The sequence below is a fragment of the Haliaeetus leucocephalus genome, unplaced genomic scaffold, assembly GCF_000737465.1.
Source record: "Haliaeetus leucocephalus isolate CR32 unplaced genomic scaffold, Haliaeetus_leucocephalus-4.0 Scaffold808, whole genome shotgun sequence".
NCBI lineage: Eukaryota > Metazoa > Chordata > Aves > Accipitriformes > Accipitridae > Haliaeetus > Haliaeetus leucocephalus.
In genome coordinates, this window is record NW_010973244.1 from 3,592,398 (window position 1) to 3,612,334 (window position 19,937).

The 19,937-nt window shown below is 39.3% G+C and overlaps 1 protein-coding gene across 1 annotated transcript in view; it reads right to left on the minus strand.

Annotated features, from left to right (window-relative positions):
• The window catches only part of TPK1 (thiamin pyrophosphokinase 1), a 208,728-nt gene that overhangs the window by 123,808 nt on the left and 64,983 nt on the right, over positions 1 to 19,937 (minus strand). Inside the window, exon 4 of the mRNA XM_010581823.1 lies at positions 6,956 to 7,051. Coding sequence (XP_010580125.1) covers positions 6,956 to 7,051 — 96 coding nt within the window. The remainder of the gene's footprint in view (positions 1 to 6,955; positions 7,052 to 19,937) is intronic.

Here is a 19,937-nt window from a genome sequence, read left to right on the forward strand (position 1 = left end):
TCGATCTGCTTGAGGGTAGGAAGGCTCTACAGAGGGATCTGGACAGGCTGGATCGATGGGCTGAGGCCAGTTGTATGAAGTTCAACAAGGCCAAAGCTGTGCTCCTGTAAAGCAGAAGGGGCTGGAGGGGGGAGGAGAATCACCTCTCCTATCAAAAATAGTTAAAAACAGGACAAAATTGGTGGTTACAAAGGGAACAGTAAATCACCTGTAGTAACCTCACATTTTCTGTTTCAAATATATTTAGCCTTTGACTAAGTTGAGAGAACAGTAGCTGGCTTCCTTATTAGCTTCCACAGTCTTGTTAAGGAGCATATTCTTGATCTCTCCCATCCCTTGAACTGCCTAAACAAATGGTATTTTTTCCCCTTGTTCTTCCCCTCCCCAAAGCTTGATATGCAGTTACTCTTTTTTAAACAAATAAACAAAAATCAATGCATTCTCCAGAAATCCCACTCTGCTTCTGCCTTTTTTCTTTACATTACCTTCATAGACCAAATACAAGCCCCAGCAGAGTATAAAAGGATTACATAAGAGAATTTCTCAGTGTGGGATGCACTGTGTCCTTGCAGGCACCCATTTTGCATGAAACTATTCCAACACAAAGATATTCAGTGTGTCTTGATGCCCACATCTATAGTGAAACAGGTAGACAGCCTGCTTCCTTCACATGAAATTAGGGTGTTTCTCTTTGGGAACTGGCAAGTTCTGATATCCTGTATTACAAGAAATGTACTTTGCCATACCTTTACAATGGGAAGCCTTAAAATAATTCAGCAGTAGGAAAGATGGGTTACATACTGCATTCCTGGAAGGTGGATTTGGACCTTAAGAGTCACAATAGTTGGCAGTCAAGGATATGTCTGTACACCCTATAGAAAGGATTTACTCCTGTTGAAAGATATTATGAAATTCTACATTTTAGAAGTGGGAATTAACAGGAAACACTTTAGATCCATTTGTTTCTTTCTGACAGGAAAGGTTTATGAAGAGGATTACTATTAATAACCCATGAAAAACTTTTGATACAGTACTTGACAGTATAGAAACCTTTTCATTACACATATTTAACTTCCCCTAAAATACATCTCATATGCATTTTCTATTCTCCTCCTGTGAGGCATTAAGAAGAAAAACTCAACAGTGCCACCAAAACCAAGCAGGTTCATTCTTAGCCCTGCCTCCTAAATGGAATTTGGAGATAGAGCCACAAACTTCAGGGTCCGTGTAAAAGCTTCACACTCCAGCTCCATGGCAGCTTTGGTATCTTCCAGACTGCCTCTCCCCTGTTCATGGTATTTAGTTACTTCCCTGTTCCCAGATCCTAGTAATGGCCTGTCCTTATTCCTAGGCTTTCCTTTAAAAGCTATTCCCTCTACTGTTCTGGGTCCCCAAAAGTTTTCAGAAATGAAAACAAGTAGTGATCTGGCATGAAATTACCAACTACTAATGTGAACAGCAGAATTATGATTCAGTCAGGAACTGAAGCTGACATATTTACTGTTACAAAAATGTCATGTCATCACAAATAAGCTCAACTGATAGACAAAACCAATGCTAACCCAAACAGAACCTGGTACTTGCAATAACTATACCTTTTCTACATGGGACCACTCTTTATGTAAAAAATTATTCTCTTTTAAAGTATTTTCTGATTTTCATTTTAGAGTATTTTCCGTTTTCCTCCAGGGTCTATTTTCTTCATGTAAAGACAAACCAGAGAGTGCTTAATAAGCTGTTTGAACACTGCATAGCTGGAAGTGGTACATGAACATCATCGCTTCATTGTTTTCTCTTCAGCACTATAAACACAGGACTTTGCTAACATTATGTTTAGTTTTGCCTCCTTCAACAGAAAAGAAAGTGGACTGATTCGACACTTTCTTTAAAAGGGCAAAGAGAAGAATGCTTGCATTCACTTAAAAGAAGTAATATCCTAGACTACCGACAGATTGAACCCTTAAAATGTTATTTTAAGATGGAAATGTTAGTATAGTATCCCTTTACTGCAACGGGTTTTTAGTAAGAGTTGGTTTGGATTTTTTCATATTGACACTGATGCTTTTATCAATTTAAACACACTAACATTAAACCACTAAAAGGCATGTAGGTTTCAATAAAATTCATTTTTTAATATCTTAAGCCCATATAACCAAATGAGCTGCTTTAAATTTTTTTAAGCAGAAAAGATAATAAAGTTGAATGAAAAGTCCCAGAGCTTAGTTTTAAGACTAAATAGTATTTTAGATGAAACAGTTAAAGAAAGCAGAGTTTGTAACTCTGAGATGAAGATAATGACTTAAATTTATCTTTACATTATGAGGATTTTTCTTGGAGCTGCATAATTGATAAACACACTTCCACTTCTCACTGGTGCGAGCTGCTATGAGCTGCCTGTGACAGAGACACTGCTACGGAAATAGCACTTGATGAAGATTGGGAATTGGAGGATCATCCCCAGCTGTACCACTAGTATGCTGAGAGACTGGACAAGTTGCTTCTGTACTTCTGCCTTCTGACTTGCAAATCAAAGATAATCGTGTTCACTTTTAATGAAAGATCTGTTGATCTCTAAATAAGAGATATTTTAAGTATTCCTATCGTTTTGCCAGTTCAGTTGGTTTCCTGAAATAGCTTGTGTTACACGACAGAAAATTAAGAACAGAAAGTAGTACCAGACAGAAATTACTGTAAATAAGTTTACTTTAAGTTCTTGTAATGTAGAAAGGAAAGTACTCACATAACCACAGAATGGATAAAATTGTGATTAAAGCAGTAAAGCAAAATGTGCATACCTAAGTGTTCAATAGACCATAAACAACGTAAAAGAAACACATGGCAGAAATAAAGACAGAGTTATTAAGACAGTAAAAAAGCATCACATAGGGCCAGGAAGGTATACTGCCAGGAAATTTGTGCTTTTATGTACCTACATGCACGTGCATGTTTGTGCATGCATACTCACAGCCATGCAGAAAGAGAAAGAGAAATATCTAACAACCTTTAGGTTGGAAAGAAACTTCAGGAGTCACGATTCTGTTGGTGGTACTTCACTGCTTCACGCATCCAATACAATGCAATTCACAAATGAATTAGGGCTGTGGAGGGGGAAAATTAAGACTGATTCTAGCTTGCACTTATAGAGGGTACTGTTTGTTCTAACATTCACTGCAGTATGTAATTATAAATACATATAATTAGGTATCTTAGATATCACAAAATGAACCCAATGCTGCTTTCTGCATGACTTCGCTATGCAATCAAAATATACAATGTAAAACAAAAATGAATCACCCTGAGGATTCAGAAACTATTCTAAGAGTTTTTATTTGAGACATAAGGAAAAAGCAGTTATCAATTTGGCTAATTATTCTAGAAGACAGACTTACTGCTGTTTATATTGAACAAGAAGTTAAAGAACTAACAGGGTGTTTCTTCTCCCAGATTTGTGTCTCAGTTGACCATCAACTCCAATTGCATCTTTCCTTGCGGTAAAGGCATTTCTAAGGCCTCTTCTCAAACTGAATTCTCCAATAACCAGTAAAATTCTAACTTTGCAGCATTCTCTCTAGCAGGGAAACTGAGTGTCTATCTCACCTTCACTCCCACCCAGGTGACCTCTGAGAAAGCTTGCTGTTTGACATGATTATCTTTCAGTACTTTATTCCTCTACTTAAAAGTTATTTGCTCAAAAGCTATTTGGGTGAGCAGGAAGGAAGAGAAGGAGGAGGATGGATGTGCAGAGACATGGAAAATAAATTACACAAACTTAATTCCTTTGGAACAAAATATTGCCCCCATATGTTCACGTGAGCTCAAAAACCTCCTTGACATAGAACTTCCATAGAGGTGACTGATAGATCAGAGTAGAAATTTTAAACGTTCAGTATAGCAGATAAATGATAACTTATTCTCTTACCAACAGAGGAACATCTGTTTCAAATATCTCAGCTCCTCACAGTTGAATTTCATCCAGACAAACTATGTCATGGGATTGTGGATCCATGGTATACATTGAATGTAATTAATTTCTTAGCTTAACATATTGCTACCCAGAAAGAGCAGCAAACACAGCATGACTGTGTTATCAATTTTTTTTTTTTTTAAATACTAAAGGGATACTTTGCTTGTTTAGTAATTTCAACTATAAATCACGGGGAAACAGATTTGTAGTTTCTCTTTGTCATATTCCTCTTTGACAAGTGCTCTGGATAAGCCAAACAGAGGGGGTAAAAATCAAAGCTGGAGACATACATATTTTTCCCGGAACCAGGAAGACACATTCTACGTAGTTAATACTCTCAGTTAAAAGGAAAGCTTTTGTAATCTTTTTTTCCAGAAGGAAAAAACCCCACATTGTGACATGCAAATTTGTACTTCAGGCCAAAAATGCAAATGCAGATGAAGAACCCCTTCTCTATCCATTTCTAGTTTTCAGACCCTGGCCCTTCTTTTCTTCTCAGCTGCATGTACTTCTCAGGTGACCACAGAAATCAATGGCAGCTTTCTTCTCTGAAGATATCTGCATTCTCCTCAAAGATTTTAGATATATGGCTTGAACAGTCTGTTTCCTTACCACTTGACATTTTTTATGCCAGAATGTTACCCATAAAGATGATGAAATTGAATGCAAATTTAGGTATTTAAAGAGGCTAGAGTTTCAGTGGAGCCAAGTGGTTACATCCATGGACTGAGGCCAGTATATATTGCAAATGGTCAGAATCTCTGTGTTACTGGGGGACCAGGCATCAAGCTAAGCACTGCATTATCAGGACATACAGAAGACTCACCAAGCCTCCTACTAACAAATTATACCTAACAGTTCTGAACAAGGGGCAAATTGGAACCCAAGCTAGTAATTTATACAGTTGTGATACAGTTTTGGGTTCCATTTGCTTAAGTTTCATGTATTATTTGCCTAAGTTGAATCAACGACTTCTTGAAACTCCTTATGTCAGAAAATGCAGAAGACCAAAAATAGAAATGCATGCTTTAGGTAGCATACATGAATCTGCTGATAGCATCTTACTATGTTTTATGTAACACACTGCAAGCAAGAAGCAGCTAGGATTTAATGAACATGGTACTTAGTTTCAGAAAACATATCTGTGTTACTTCTTGCACCTCTGAAAAACTCAGACTGTATTTAAAGCACATCTTACATGTAACAGCATGAAAATATAACTGAACTGAAATCTTAGGTTTAGTGCATTGGCATGAAGTCTACACAATTACTGCAATTACAGTCTGTCTTGTACTTTACAAATATCATCAAGGATTACAATGCAGTATCCTTTAGCCAACTTAACAGGGTTTTACTTAGGAGAGTGATCAAAGAATTCAAAGTTTTACAAATAGGCTACTTATTGTTGAAACACATCTGTAGCTGTCATGTTCCCATTGCTCTTATTTTAACCACACATTGATTATTCATTATAAAACCTCTTGTGATAGCTTAAAAAAAATCCCTCTATAGCAATAGCTGGGATTTGATAACGAACCGAATCCAGGAAACACTTGAGTTCTCCTTCATTCTACAGGTAATTCTGTTAAGAGGGAAGCACCTTATTTGCCAAAGTCAAAACAAATCCTAGGCGTAGGTGGCTCATCTGTTCTGACGGCACTTATTATCATTCGTGTCCTAGATGGCAAGACAGCCCTCTGTGTTCTTGTGATGATAAATTATAGGGGGAAAAATATAAGCTATCATATAAAAGTTTCCTGGCTCACAGCCAGACAGATAAGAGAAGTGTACGGAGAAACCCTCCCATCTCTGTCTACACTGATGGGGAAAAAAACCTGATGAACAACAGTATGTATTGAGGGCAGCAAGAGGAGACACAACTGCAGATGGGCGTTGTGCAACAGCATTCTGAAACGTCCCATGGACATATAATTCCTTTAGAAGATCAAGACATTTCCAAATAGCTTAAGCAAAACCTGGTTAATTATTTATCAGCCTGGAGTGAGGAGAGAAGAAAGAGGGAGTGGTATTGGCATTTCCATCTCTTTCTGCTTTGCTGGAGTACAGTGATCTCAGGAAGTCAGGCAACTTTCCTATCCTGCTACAACGAAAATGGGAAAAGAGGAGGTTTACACATCTCCTTACATCTTGTGCTGTTGTTTTCATTTTCTTACATGACTCTTACCCTCACTGTTGGTAAGAGGATGCAGCAGCTGTTTCCTCTCAATTCCTTTCACCCATACGTATAGAGCCGAAGAGAGAGCTCAGCCCTTATGAATGACTGCTCCATGGGGAGGAAAGGGCAGCAATCCCAAGAGCGCATCTGCCATCGACTCATCGTGTTGGAAATTCCCAAGGAATTTTAATGTTGCATCTCAGGGAGATGAAACGAGTGGGCCTCCAAAACTGAACTGTGGAAGGGGAGGGGGAATGTTGCCTCCTTTGCCTTTCCAATGAAATGAGCAGCTGACAACTCCATATGGCTCCTTTTAAGTTTAGTGCACTGCTTGCTCTGCAAAGGTTCCCTTTGATTCCAGAGGAACCTTTTGCAGAAGGAGGTATTGCTTACCATACGTAATATTGGCAGGATAAGATTCCTCCTCCTATCTCACCTTTGGGAGTGGAGAGGAAGGAGATGAACATCAAGGCTGAGCGTGCCAAGACTTGAAAATATATTTACATGCCGAAGTGGGACTCTTGCTTTGAACATCAGCCACAACAGCTCTTCTGCACTTTGGGTAGTTCATTAACAGAGATCAATACAAGCTGCCTTTTAAGAAAGCCAATGCTTGTTCATTGACACACTGTGTAATTCCTTTTAGCAAAAGCATCAATGCTTACAAGGTGTGCAGTAAATTATGGCAAAACCGCAGAATGGCAAGGCTACAGAAAATATTGTTTCATTTCAGTGCAAACTTAAAACATAAACTAAATACATTGAGAGGAAGAGTAATAACTAAGAACCAGAGACAAAAGATGTGTTGCCTTTACCTGGAGGCTGTTCTTCTCTATCTTCTTCTGGAGTATCTGCAGGCACTTGGTGAAATCTGTGAGGTCCTGATCCATGGTCTCAATTAACTCACATCCCTAGTGAAGAAGCAGCAAAACAGAGAGAAAAAAAAATTATGTCAGTCATCTTTCAATTTTGAGAACTAATGCTGTCTTTGGTGAAATTAACTGCAGTCAAGAACTCTTAAAGACTCTGCATGGAGATGCAGAATTAAGTAAAATACTATTATTCTTGCAGAGCCCAAAGACTGTAGGTCCCAGCTGAACAAATTATTATGAAACAGCAGTTTGATAGGCACAGGAGTAGATATTCAAAACCCATCGAGTACATTTGTGAGTTTAGATAAGCATGTTCTACTATGCTCTGCTGGATTGACAAGTTCTGGTATAGTTAACCCTGGGTCATCAGTAACTTTCACAATCAGGTTCCAGGAAAATGACTGTCCTCTCTGGTGCTACAGTTACTACGTTTCTGTTACATATATTCAAATGTGTATAAATGTAAGCATACAAAAGTGTTCAAGCTTCCGGGCACCAGCGCACAGCACAAGTTAATTTGCAGTGATACAACAGTTTCCTTGCAGTGGGGTAATATGGATGAGAGCATGTTAAAGTGGAGAAGAGCATGGGTTCAGATTTCTTAATTGAGAGCTAAAGCAATTCCTAAGCCTCTGATAAAAAGCTAAGTAAGGAAAAGTGGAGTATATCTACCACATAAAGTCACTATTCAAAGAGGTTTCAAGGCTACAAAATACCCAATACAGCAGCATAAATTAAAATAAGAACAATACACAATGGATTTAGAGGTTCCCTCTCCTACCACTTCAAGGTCCCCTTAAAAGCCACCTAGCTTTGTCTTTATCTGACAGATTTTATGTTTCTGCTATACACAATAACAACTGATAAGAGAAAAGTATACAGACTACAGAATCTTTGTACGTGTGCCTGTGTGTATAAAGCACAGCAGAAAAAAACCCCAAACGTTAAAGTTGCTTCTACCTTAGTGGTAAAAATAAAGGCACAGAAGACAAAATTTCCCAGATCAGCGTGCATGGATGGAGTTTAGTGGACTGCAGCCAACAAAATAATGAGCATCCAATAGGAAGACATACATTATCAGCAAAATGCTTCCCCGCACAGCCAGGATGCATATAAAACCAAACCAACCCATCATGCAGTAGGGGATTTGGATGAAGTGGAAGAGATAAGGGAGGAGATAATGGCATGCTTTTTATTATACATCTTCTCTTCCCCCCTCAAAAACTTCTGAAAGGAAACCTGGTCAAAAGCTGTAGCCTTTCTGATACCTATTATTGCTCTAAATACCTTTTCAAGTCGTAATAACAGGCCCAGTGAGGTGAAGTAATGCTGCTGCCACCACGAAGAGGCTAGGGAAAATGCAGCTGGAGCCTGGACTCAGTGCTAAGCATCATATAATTTGAAGAGCTGCCATGTCTCCACTCTTCACCAGGAAAGGCCGAAACATAAAATTGGCAGGGGGGAGAAGGGACGCAAGCCATCTGGAGTCTGTAATGAACATGTGAGTTGTGCAACGCCAGACAGAGACACCAAGGGAGCCCAAGAAAGGTATAGGGATGTTCAGGCCCACCAAGAGAGCTCACAGTTGGATCTGAAAATTACTGAAGGTAATTTGTTAATCAAAACCACTCTAAATGAAAAGATGTCTCATTCACTAAGAACGGGGTGCTCTCAGACAGTCTCGTTATCAGCATTGATAGTGGCAAGAGAGACCAAGCTGTGAGGAACTGTGAACAGACAGAACCTCCCCAGTCTTTCACGATCAGCCTTTGAACAGCACGAGAACGTGACAGATGAAGACTAAATCAATGGCAGGGACAGGTACTGCTGAGCATGGGGGAAGAGACAGAACCCGAGTTACCAGTTCTTAAATTAGCAGTAGAGAAGGAAGGTCTTTTATCTTTTGCCAGGGCCATTCCTTGGCTTCACAGCGCTGGCAGAAGTAAGTGGTTTATAGGTACCAATTTATAAATAAAAGATTTAAACCCCGCTCTCCTCCAGCACTTTGAAATACTCCTTCCTGCAGTCACTAACAAGCCTGATCTCCTCCTTGGACAGTCAGGTTTTGGCAGCTGCAGGTAGGCTGCAATTCTGCTTTCCACCCAGGGAAGACCAAATTGTCTGTGTTTTTTTCTTTTTTTAAGTGATGATCTACAACAGCTCTAATTATTTTATTATTTTGTGCTTTCTACTATTAAAAACATTTCACTTGAGGTTAGTTCTTGCCTAGCTTCTCAGGATGTTCTTTGATAAGAAAAATATTTTGGAGCAACTACAAGGTACCACCAAGGCAAGATAACATCAGCATGGTGGCTGGAGAGCACTGTAGGTCATCTACCACAGCTCCAGAAGAAAGCTGTGATGCACCACACATAGACATCCTACGTTCAGACCTGCTACTGTCTTTTGCCCATATTCAGAATAAAAGGCCTCAAATACATGTCACAGAGATGCAATCTAAATGTGTAAACAGGATGTCAAACGCACAATTCATTAAAGGCAGGTCACTGTACCCGTGATATTGATACCAAGAGGGTACTGTGGCAGCAGTAACTAAAAACGAAACTTGGCTTAACAGTGGTATCCTGAAACTGTTTACTCACTGTCTGCACCTTTGACACTTCATGCAAGTACTGCTGTAGATCATACTGAAAATTTTTGACAGAGTGCCACCATTAAAGCCACCACTTCCTTCAAATTAAACTGTGATTTCTCATTCTCTTTCCACATCAAGCAGATAACCAATTCTGGAATTGGCAGAGATTCAGAACTGCTCCTTTTGACACAATGGCAAAGAGACTGGCATGGTTAGACTGTACTGGGGAAGTGGACAGGCAGCAGGACTCACATCTTCCTGCATCCTCTTTACAGCCTCGCTGGAATTAATATCTGTGCAGTTCATGTTCACTGACGGTAAGAGAGTTTTAGATAAATCTGTTGCTTCTGACATATCAAATCCAATATTTTATACCACAGAATTGGACAACAATTCAAATGCTGCTCTTGTTAACCTTCACCATATTATTCCCGAATGAGAAAAACCTTGAAGACAGAGCTTTCCGATGCAGCCAGGGTTTAATGACAGTATAACAATTGCAAGATAGGCAATAACACTTTTATTTTTATAGATACCTGCTCAACTTAATAACATTAACCTTTGGTAAGAAAGTTAAAAAGCCAAACAAATTTAACATTAGGAAAGGTTAGAAAAATCAATACCACACAGCAGGAAAGAAAACAATAGATTGCATCTGATGACGATGTAACTTTGCTGAATGATAGGATGAGGCACACAGAATTAGGCTTTGGCTGTTCTGCCTTATTATAGCAGTTATGGGAGGCACATTGTTAAAGAAGGAGGAGTGTGCCAGACAAATGTAATAGGATTATTGAACCCTATATTTCAGACGGACACTGAAATCAGACAGGCACTGAAATGTCAATCTGAACATCTCAGCATTTCTCCCATTTTTAGAAATACTATGCATCACAGTATGTGTTTTTGAAGATAGCAGTGTGCAGGTGTCCATTCCCCCATGTCCTTATTAATCTCTTATTAAAAGAAAGTCATGTTTGTTCTTTCTCTAATCTTTCTAGGCATGAGAATATAATTAGGACAGAATGCATAAAATATCCTAATTTGTACTCTATCTCCAAGACCCTCCTACAGCAAGCCATTTGAGTCTATCTTTTGAAGCCTGTGTCTGGCTGTGCTCACTGAGTGCACCAGTGACATCCAGTTCAGTCTTCTAACGACTCCTGTTGTACTGAGGCTCAATTTTGAGGTATCAATCTCAACGCAGATGCACTTATGTATAGTGTTAATGGCAGACACAGGACAACCATATATCCTCAAGTTAAAAGAGAAGGAAGACAGCTTACAGAGCCTCTCAAAACCACAGGACAGACAAATAAAGTTTAGGGAACCTATATAAATTAAATGGTATTTCTAAACATTCTCCTTCCCCTAGACCTCAGCTGCCCTCTCACCTGCCCAAACAGTAATGCACCCAAACAATCCCAAAACCTCACAGACCAACTGAGTAAGAGCTATAGGTACACATAACTATTTCAGTTGGAAAGGACATTTCAAAGTCATCTGGTCCAACCTCTTGCTCCAAGTAGGTTAGATTTGCTCAGGTTGCTCAAGGCCCTTTCCAGTCTAGGTTGAGTATCTCCCAGGATGAAGACTCCACAACTTCTCTGGGCAACCTCTTCCAGTGCTTGACCACTCTTGTGTGAAATTTTCTTTCCCAGTGTCAAACTGGGATCTCCTGTATTGCAAATTGTGGTTGTTGTTTCTTTTCCTACCCCTACTTACCTTAAAGAAGAGTCTGGTTCTGTCTCTTCTCTGCCCTCCCATTAGGAAGTTGAAGACAGCAATATGATCTCCCATTCACCTTTTCTTCTGGAGGCTGAACAAACCAGTTTCCCTCAGCCTTTTCTCATGCATCATGTGCTCTTAGACTTCCCTAACATACATTTTCCTTACTTGCACTACAACTGGCATGGAATATTTCCACCTCAAAGAGCCTGAAGAGGTCAATTAGCAGCAAGGAGGTAGAGGGTTCCTAGTTCTCTCTTCTTTTTAATGTAAATTTCTGGCCCAGGGAATTTCAGTCATTTCGCCCCTCTGGTATCCTCTTCCACTTTTGCCCACTCGAAGAATAACCCCAAACCTCCATGTTCTTCATATACTAGCTGCAGTCACTTGAATGTTTTGAATCCCCAAACATTTTCATAACCAAATAAGCAAACAAGTATTTACACTCTGAATTGGACTCAATGCATTTGATACTGATAAACAACTGTAGGAAAAAGCATACACGGATCCAAGGAAAGTGCTGCTCTAGACAATGAATAGAAAGGGACCACAAGGTCTCACTGCGGGTCTTGGACCAGGCCTAGCAAAGAAGATAAACATGCTGATGCATAATAAAACAAGTTTAACAGATGACAGACAACAGATTATGCTCTACCACCTTGCCTATAGTAGGAAGGTGGTGTTGTGAGAGCAGAGCATTCAATCAGTATCGGAAATAAAAAAAACCCTAGTTTGGGAAACATTTCTTGCAGAGATGGCAGTCACCCAGACAGTGGTCATCTTTATTGTTGGCTCAGTATTTCACAGATGATCCAAACCAACTCTCTCAGAGTGGAAATCAAGTCTAGCATGGGATAAATATGGAGCAGGCTAGAATGTCACATGAGGTTTCTGAAAACATTTAAAGAGACAGGACTGGAGAAAGACAGAACAAGAATATCTAGCTTGAGCTACTGATAGGCATAAAAGCTGCATAGATTTCCTACAGGCTGTAAGTTACTAGAGACTGATGTAGTAAGATGGCACCAAAACGACAGAGCTGTTTTATGTCTATGAATTACAAACTGGCAGAAAATTAGTGAATTGAATCCTTTTGCATTTTGGGAGTAGGATGCAAGTATGGAAAGCAAAGCAGTTAAGTTCACTGATTTCTTTTGGGAGTTTCAAATACTGTTGAACAACAAGTATTGGAACAGCTTCTCTTTTGATCAGCTTAATTGCATGAATTGCCTTTTGATTTTTGTAGTAGAGAACAAAACAAATATGTGCAATTGGTGAAATGATTTTGGATATTTAAATAGCCCAAAATACGTAATTAAGTGAAATGCATTTTTTTTCAGTTTTTGGACTCAAATTTGGCTGACTGCTTGGCATCAGCGCAAAGCTAATACTGTACAGATTGCTTGGCCCTCAGTTCTGGGGTGGATGATGTTTTGACTCGTCCAATTGCACATTAAGTGGTGCTGCCATTCAGATTAACTAAAAGAATTTATTAATCATGTTGAAGCATATGCACTAGAAGCCAAATAACTGAAATCCACACTCAAGTGAAAGCCCTATTAGTGAAAAACAAACCAAGAATGTTCAGTTTTGACCATCACTTCTAACCTTACATAACACCACTTGATTTATTAAACAATTAAACTGGTGGCATACTACCTGGTGGCATGAAACAAAACCAGTAAATATATGTAAACATAGGCACACCTGCGCAAACCAAAAGCTACATGAACTTGTCAAATTTGACAAGCGTTAAAAAAAAAGACCTCTGTAGTTGAAACTTTGACTGCAACAGCTGCAGCCTCTCCTCCCTTCCCCTATTTCTATTTTGATAGAGTCTTTTTCAAAGTAAATAAAACGTTTCCTGGTTTTGTTTTTAATGAGGCAGCATGTGGCTTCTGGTGGAGGATAGCTTTTTTATACAATATATTTGAAGTTGAGATAGCAGCAATGAAAGCGTTCTTCTGCATTAATTAGGTTGCCCCCTTTCAAAAGAAAAGTCTATTGTTCATGAAATCATGGCAATTACTTAAAATGAACAAAATACAAGTCTGTTTGGTTGGTATTTGACCAATACTATAGAAAGCCAACATGCCGCCTTTGCCACCTATAACAAACTGAAAAGCAGAAAACCAAATGTTTCTAAATCTAAGAAACAAAACCCAAGGAAAAAACACTCACAAATTTAAAAGAAACAAACAAAAATCAAACAGCACAGTTAACATTCCATTTGCTGGATAAATTCCCAGTATTTATCTGTACTGGTGCAAATTCTTCTCATTTTATTAAGTTTGTTGAATGAAAGCAAACATCTTAAATACTCACCTACAGGTCAAAAAGTGCAATAAAATATGTGTCCTTGCAACACCTTTACCAGAAGATCACTAATGTCTTTTAAAACTTTTAAATAACCAAGTGGAAAGGTAAGAGCTTCGCGTGAGAAAATTGAGGTAGAAAGGTCTGTCAGGAGCTGCAGTCTCATATACACAACCCGCATCTCTCCATACCATTTCTGGCATTTAAACAATAGATGTACATTTGTACATCCCTGTGCAACCCAGACATGTTATTTCTCCAAGCTGATGATTAAAACTGAGCACAGCACAGCAGTGACAGCCACCTGCTATTTTTGGATCTTCTCTGAAATTTCCCTTATGTGCCCTTCCTTCTCTGAAAAACAAAGGTTCAGAGAGAGGAGTTTTAATTGATGGTCAGGCTCCCTCTGTAATCAGTACTGTGAAAAGCTTTTGTCTACTAAGCTGATTAGGCCCTTTGGATCCTAACCTACTGATAGGACTGATTACAGTACCTTGCTTTTCTTGGAAGGTAACCTGGAAACAGGAATTGCTATTCTGTCTGTGTGCATTTATATATGAAGATACGAGGTAGCTTGTGTAAGGGAAATGAGAGTGCTGGAATAGCACGTCTCTGACAGAAGGGAAGCACATGCCACTGATTGTAGTCAGCACGAGCCACTACCCAGTCATGTCAATGAGAGTCTTTTTTGCTGACCTGGATGCACTTTGAACTGTATAATTTCTAAAATGCTGTAACTACACTTAAACACATATTAAAACTAATACTATCTTTGGCACTCGCACCGATGACAATGCAAGTAAGAGTCAAGCACTCTCCTGAAATCAAGCAGGAAACAGAAAAGCTGCCCCAACCACATATCCTATGACCCACAAAGCTGAAGAAATAGGGCATGCAGTATTCCTTGCAATTCAACCATTTGAGGTAGCTTTTATCAGGTGGGAGGGAATGAGAGAGGCTATCTGCATTTCAAATCCCACAATACTTTATGTGCAGTAAAAAAAGAGGGTTTTGTTTCAGGTTTTTTCTGTTGTTTTTTTTTTTTTTTAAATTAAAAGGGCTTCAGGTTAACACCTTTTGCTTTTTATCACATAGCATGATGGACACGTTAAAGAACTGAAGTTAATAAGCAGACACTGTATTTGAATCAACTTCAGTTTCCATACTGATTACCAATTCTTAAGATCCATCTCAAGGTAAGAAAAACAAGAAGAAAACAGCAACGCTTATACTGGGGTGTTTTCAAGGATTTGGGCTGGGAAATTTTAGCCATCCTAAACACTATCTTAATATGAACCTTTGCCAGCAACCTAGGGACCCAAGAGCACTGTGACTGTGAAAAATGCATAGAAAATAGCAAAAGAGACGTTAATCTGAATGGTATAAAATTCCTTGCAAGGCATTTCTAATCAGTAAGCTTATTTAAATATATATGACCAGTACAGCTAGTCTCTCTCTCTCATTCAGACAGGCTTTATGTGAGAGAATTCTTGTTCCTTAGCTAGTATCTACCAGTACGTCCTTAGTTTCAGAGATATGTAATTGATCTGAAAAGAATTTGGATTGTGAAAGTGGAGCTGCATCTCAGGTATCAATTACTGGACACAATTAATTGAGACCAGGCCCCAAATGTGTGCTATGCTCACAAAAAAAAGGTACTTTCTTACACAACTCTGTCTAATGTACAAGATGAGCACAAAGGTATTCGAAGATTTTGATTACCTAAAGACAGCAAACTGAAAAGAGAAATATCCTCCTATTGTGGATAAAACTCCAAGATTTGCGCTATCAGTACAATTCAGTACCTCATTTTTCTTTTTGGTATTGGGCTATTAATGAAAATAGCAAGTTTAGTCCCAAGACTGATCCTTCAGGAAAGTCACTGATTACTTCCCACTGGTTGTTAGTTTTCTTAAGAACAGCTGGCTGCCTTTAGTTTGATGTGACTAGATAATACTCTTTTTTTTTTTCTTCCCCTTGTTATTGTTCTGTCTGACAGTTTCTAAAACCTCTCAGCCTCAGTGTAAGAGCTGTATGTCACAAGGAATAGAAGAAACTTTCTGTAGGGGGAGTTTATTCATTGTCTAGAATACCCCATCGTTTCAGAATAATTTCATATAGATCAAAAGGAGAATACTAGACTATATGTATCCTTAGACCAATTCAGGTCAGCTTCTGTGTTCAGCATTGTAAATGATATGCCTGGTCCCTCTTCCTCCTTCAGTTTTGCAACTTTCTTTCCAGTCATATTTCTCCTTCTCTATGAAGGGAATGGCCACTTTAAATTTACGGATGTTTCCTTTGCTTTCTCTAGGCAGATCATCTGGGACAGGAGGATTATATAATATTTCCAGTATGTGCTGGTGCCTGAGAAAGGCAGCAGGTTTGCATTGCTGAAAACTGGGTATCTCCCAGCACTGCTACACCTGGTCTACATCCTGCTTGTATATTTATAGGATACTGGAAACAGTAATGCAGAGTGAAGTTAGTATTTGTTGTTAACCATACATACTCCACGTTAACTACAGGCAGAAGATTAATACATAAAAGAGATGTTGCTTTTGGGAAGTAATTGGAGGAAAGTTCCTATCCCATGCTTCAACAGATTCTCATGTCAGAAGTACCAACTTTTTAAAGGGTGCCAGAGTCAAAGGGCAGGTTGCTATTTATTTAGCTATAGTGTTGTGTACTGGACTGAACTTTATGGGTCCGAGAATTATAAAGACTGACTAGATTTTGCAAATGCCTAATCATCATGTAGACCAGTGGAAACAGATTTCCCAAATTCAAAAGAAAATTAAATTGTTCTGTATTTCAACAAGTGATATTGCAAAGCTAACAGCACTGAAAGTATTATTATTATTATTATTATTATTATTAACAACAACAACAGCAGCAACAACCACCAAGCAGCTTTACAATTCTTTTCCATCACAGATCACCAAACCATCTGGGAGCAATGAACACAAGTAATTGACATGCTGACATTTTGACAGACATAAGGGAAAGCTCAGGAAAATTAAACCACTGCCCAGCAGAGCAGTTCTGACTTCATCACTGGCAAGTGTTCCACTGAGTACGAACACATTTCCAAGTGAAATTCAGGATATTTGCTATATTTCCGCATAACTGAGGTAGATTCTTGAATAATAAAAGGTCACACATCATATTCACACAGTTGCTGCATTTTTGATTTGTGGAGGGCTTCAATTACTCTGAATTGAAATGTGAGGTTGCTGAACAAACATCCATTGTTTAGGTCTGAGAGCGCTTGATTACTTGGTAAGCTGGAAACCAGTTTTATCTTCCAGGTATACTTCAAGGCCTGCTTTTTCAATAGGCAGAGGTTGCAGGTTTAGAAACAGAGAACACCTTGCGATTGGGCTGTACATCCTTCTCCCCCTCTTGCTTTTCTACATGATATATAAACAACCACTCAGGGGACTGTTCAATTATATCCAGCTTACTGTACTGAAAATATTTCCACTGCATATGTTAAATGCTTCAAGCTTTGAACATGTGACAAACATTACATCAAACAAAATAAATAATGTGTAGCCAACTAACAGCAATGACTCTGCAAGCAATACAGAGCTTTGCAATAAGAAATTTTGCACTGGTATACCCTTGGTCTCTCCTAGGAGGATATTCCTTTGCTTTATATAGCGACAGTGATTTCTGAAGTCTACCAGTGTCACTTCTAGCTCTCCTTATGGATATGTATGGTCCCTGGCAAGGCAAGCTAACACAGCGTAATAGATACAGACATTACAAAATGCACTGTACAGTAATCTTCTTGTTCTAACAGGGTCTGTTCAGAATCCACTCCACTAACTGTCCTGTGAGCTGTGATCAATCACAGCCCACTGGATAGGTTGTATTTTAAGGGATATATGTCCATCTCCAGAAAGCAGGGGTCCCAGTCTGATATCTATTAATGCTGTAGTGTATGCCTTAAGTGAATTACCCTGAACAGACATCTATGTGAAAGATCAGATCCCATGATCTTCTCCAACATCACTGAGAGCAGAATTTGGCCTCGTGCACCTGTTGTTGACAAAAAGCAATGAAACAGGGCACATTCGTAATTCAAAATGCAAGCCACAGCCATTTGTGCTAAGAGCTGTAACTGGTTTGCAGGAACTAAATGCAGCAAAAAAGCAGAGTGTCCTGGTTTCAGCTGGGATAGAGTTAACTGTCTTCCTAGTAGCTGGTACAGTGCTATGTTTTGAGTTCAGTATGAGAAGAATGTTGATAACACACTGATGTTTTCTGTTGTTGCTAAGTAGTGTTTAGACTAAGTCAAGGATTTTTCAGTTTCTCATGCCCAGCCAGCGAGAAAGCTGGAGGGGCACAAGAAGTTGGCACAGGACACAACCAGGGCACCTGACGCAAACTGGCCAACAGTGTATTCCATACCATGGGATGTCCCATCTAGTTTAGGAACTGGGAAGTGGGGGGGCGGGGAATCGCCGCTCGAGGTGATCGGGTGGTGTCGATCAGCGGGTGGTGAGCAATTGCCCTGCGCATCATTTGTACATTCCAATCCTTTTAGTACTACTGCTGTCATTTTATTAGTGTTATCATTATCATTATTAGCTTCTTCTTTTCTGTTCTATTAAACCATTCTTATCTCAACCCACGAGTTTTACTTCTTTTCCCAATTTTCTCCCCCATCCCACTGGGTGGGGGGGGAGTGAGTGAGCGGCTGCGTGGTGCTTAGTTGCTGGCTGGGGTTAAACCAGGACACAGAGTTACATATTGCACTAAAATATGAAGTGTGCAAGTGTCAAAAGGAGCTGGGTGCATACTCGAGGGCAGACTGGCCTAACAGTATCTGGAACATGCAAGGATGCAAAACAAGCCATTTCATTGACTGCTGCCTAGACAAAGCATAGGGCTCAGGAGTATCCTGCTATGCTTTCATCTTCCCATCAGTTATACAGGCTAACTTGATTGCTGTGTGAACCTGACCTAACATTCATTGATACCAAAACTTAGGGCAGTAAGGCACAATATAAAATTTCTATAATGCCCTATTCTAACACATAATCACATCTGGAAGCTTCTCCTTTTCTGCTTTCCTTCGTTCTACCCATTTTCTATTTTAAACTACTGCTATTAGATGGAAAAGAAAAAAAGATATCAAGACCTGCTTGTGCATTTTGATCAAAGATCTAAAAAAAGCTTACCGCTTCAAAAAGCTGTGAGAAGAGACATCAGAAGCTCAGCAGGGCTATATGTGCATATTTTTAATTTTTTTTTAGCTCATGCAAGTCTTCCACACATATTGATTATTTTGACTGAGCCTTGCCTGAGCTGTAATTCTGAAGTGGATCCACATGGAGATAGCAAGATATGCAGATACATACTCCCCAAATTCTGAAGTTTTCAGAATATTTGGCTCTTTTCCAGCTGGGTTTGCAGACAACGGTTAGGCCTCTATCATACAGTCAATGCTGTGATTGCAAACCGGCGTGGACCTAACCAAGCTTTAGTGGGCAACAAAGCTCAGCCTAGGCTCTACCTGAAAGCCTCTGTCTTCTCTGGTGGGTTTTACAGTCTGAACAGATCTAAATACTGCCACTGCTCTTGGGAGGCCAACTAGCTAGTTCATAGCTAGGTAGGTTTCCCGACGACCTAGTTCACAGCTAGGCAGATTATGTTTACACTGAGCAGGCACGTAACAGCCCTATGAGCAAATCAATGCCAGACCTTACTCTACCACTCAAAAGCCTCTCCCTGCAAAACAGTTTTAACCAACAATGAACCTTAGTGACTGCCCTTTAACCCATTCTGTTAAAGATTTGTCAGACATCTCTGAAGGTATGAGGACATTTGCAAAGAAAACACTTTCTAAATGTTTTCCAGGGCTGGATTTGCTGTGAGAAGGCAATTAATACACTAATTGGATGATAAAACACGGAGATTAAACTAACCTTTTCAGTCAACCTGTCCATCTTTCTAAAGAGAAAGTTTTTCTCAAGTACACTCTCAAGTGTTGTGTTCAGTTTAATTAAAAGATTTTTCAGGCCTTGGAGGTTTTGCTTCTTTCCAGCAAAAAACTGTACCACACCACAACAGATCCTGCTAGGTGTTTCTCCTGATATTTACCAAAGTCTCTTTTATGCAGCCATATCCCCCTTTGCATGTAGGAGTTACATAAGTACATATTCCTAGTCCATGCTATGCCCAGTAACACTCTCTCTTTCCCAATCTTTCTTTAAACTCATGTTTCAAAATCCCTAGCATCCAGAGAGAGAAAACATAAAAGTAAAGCCCATG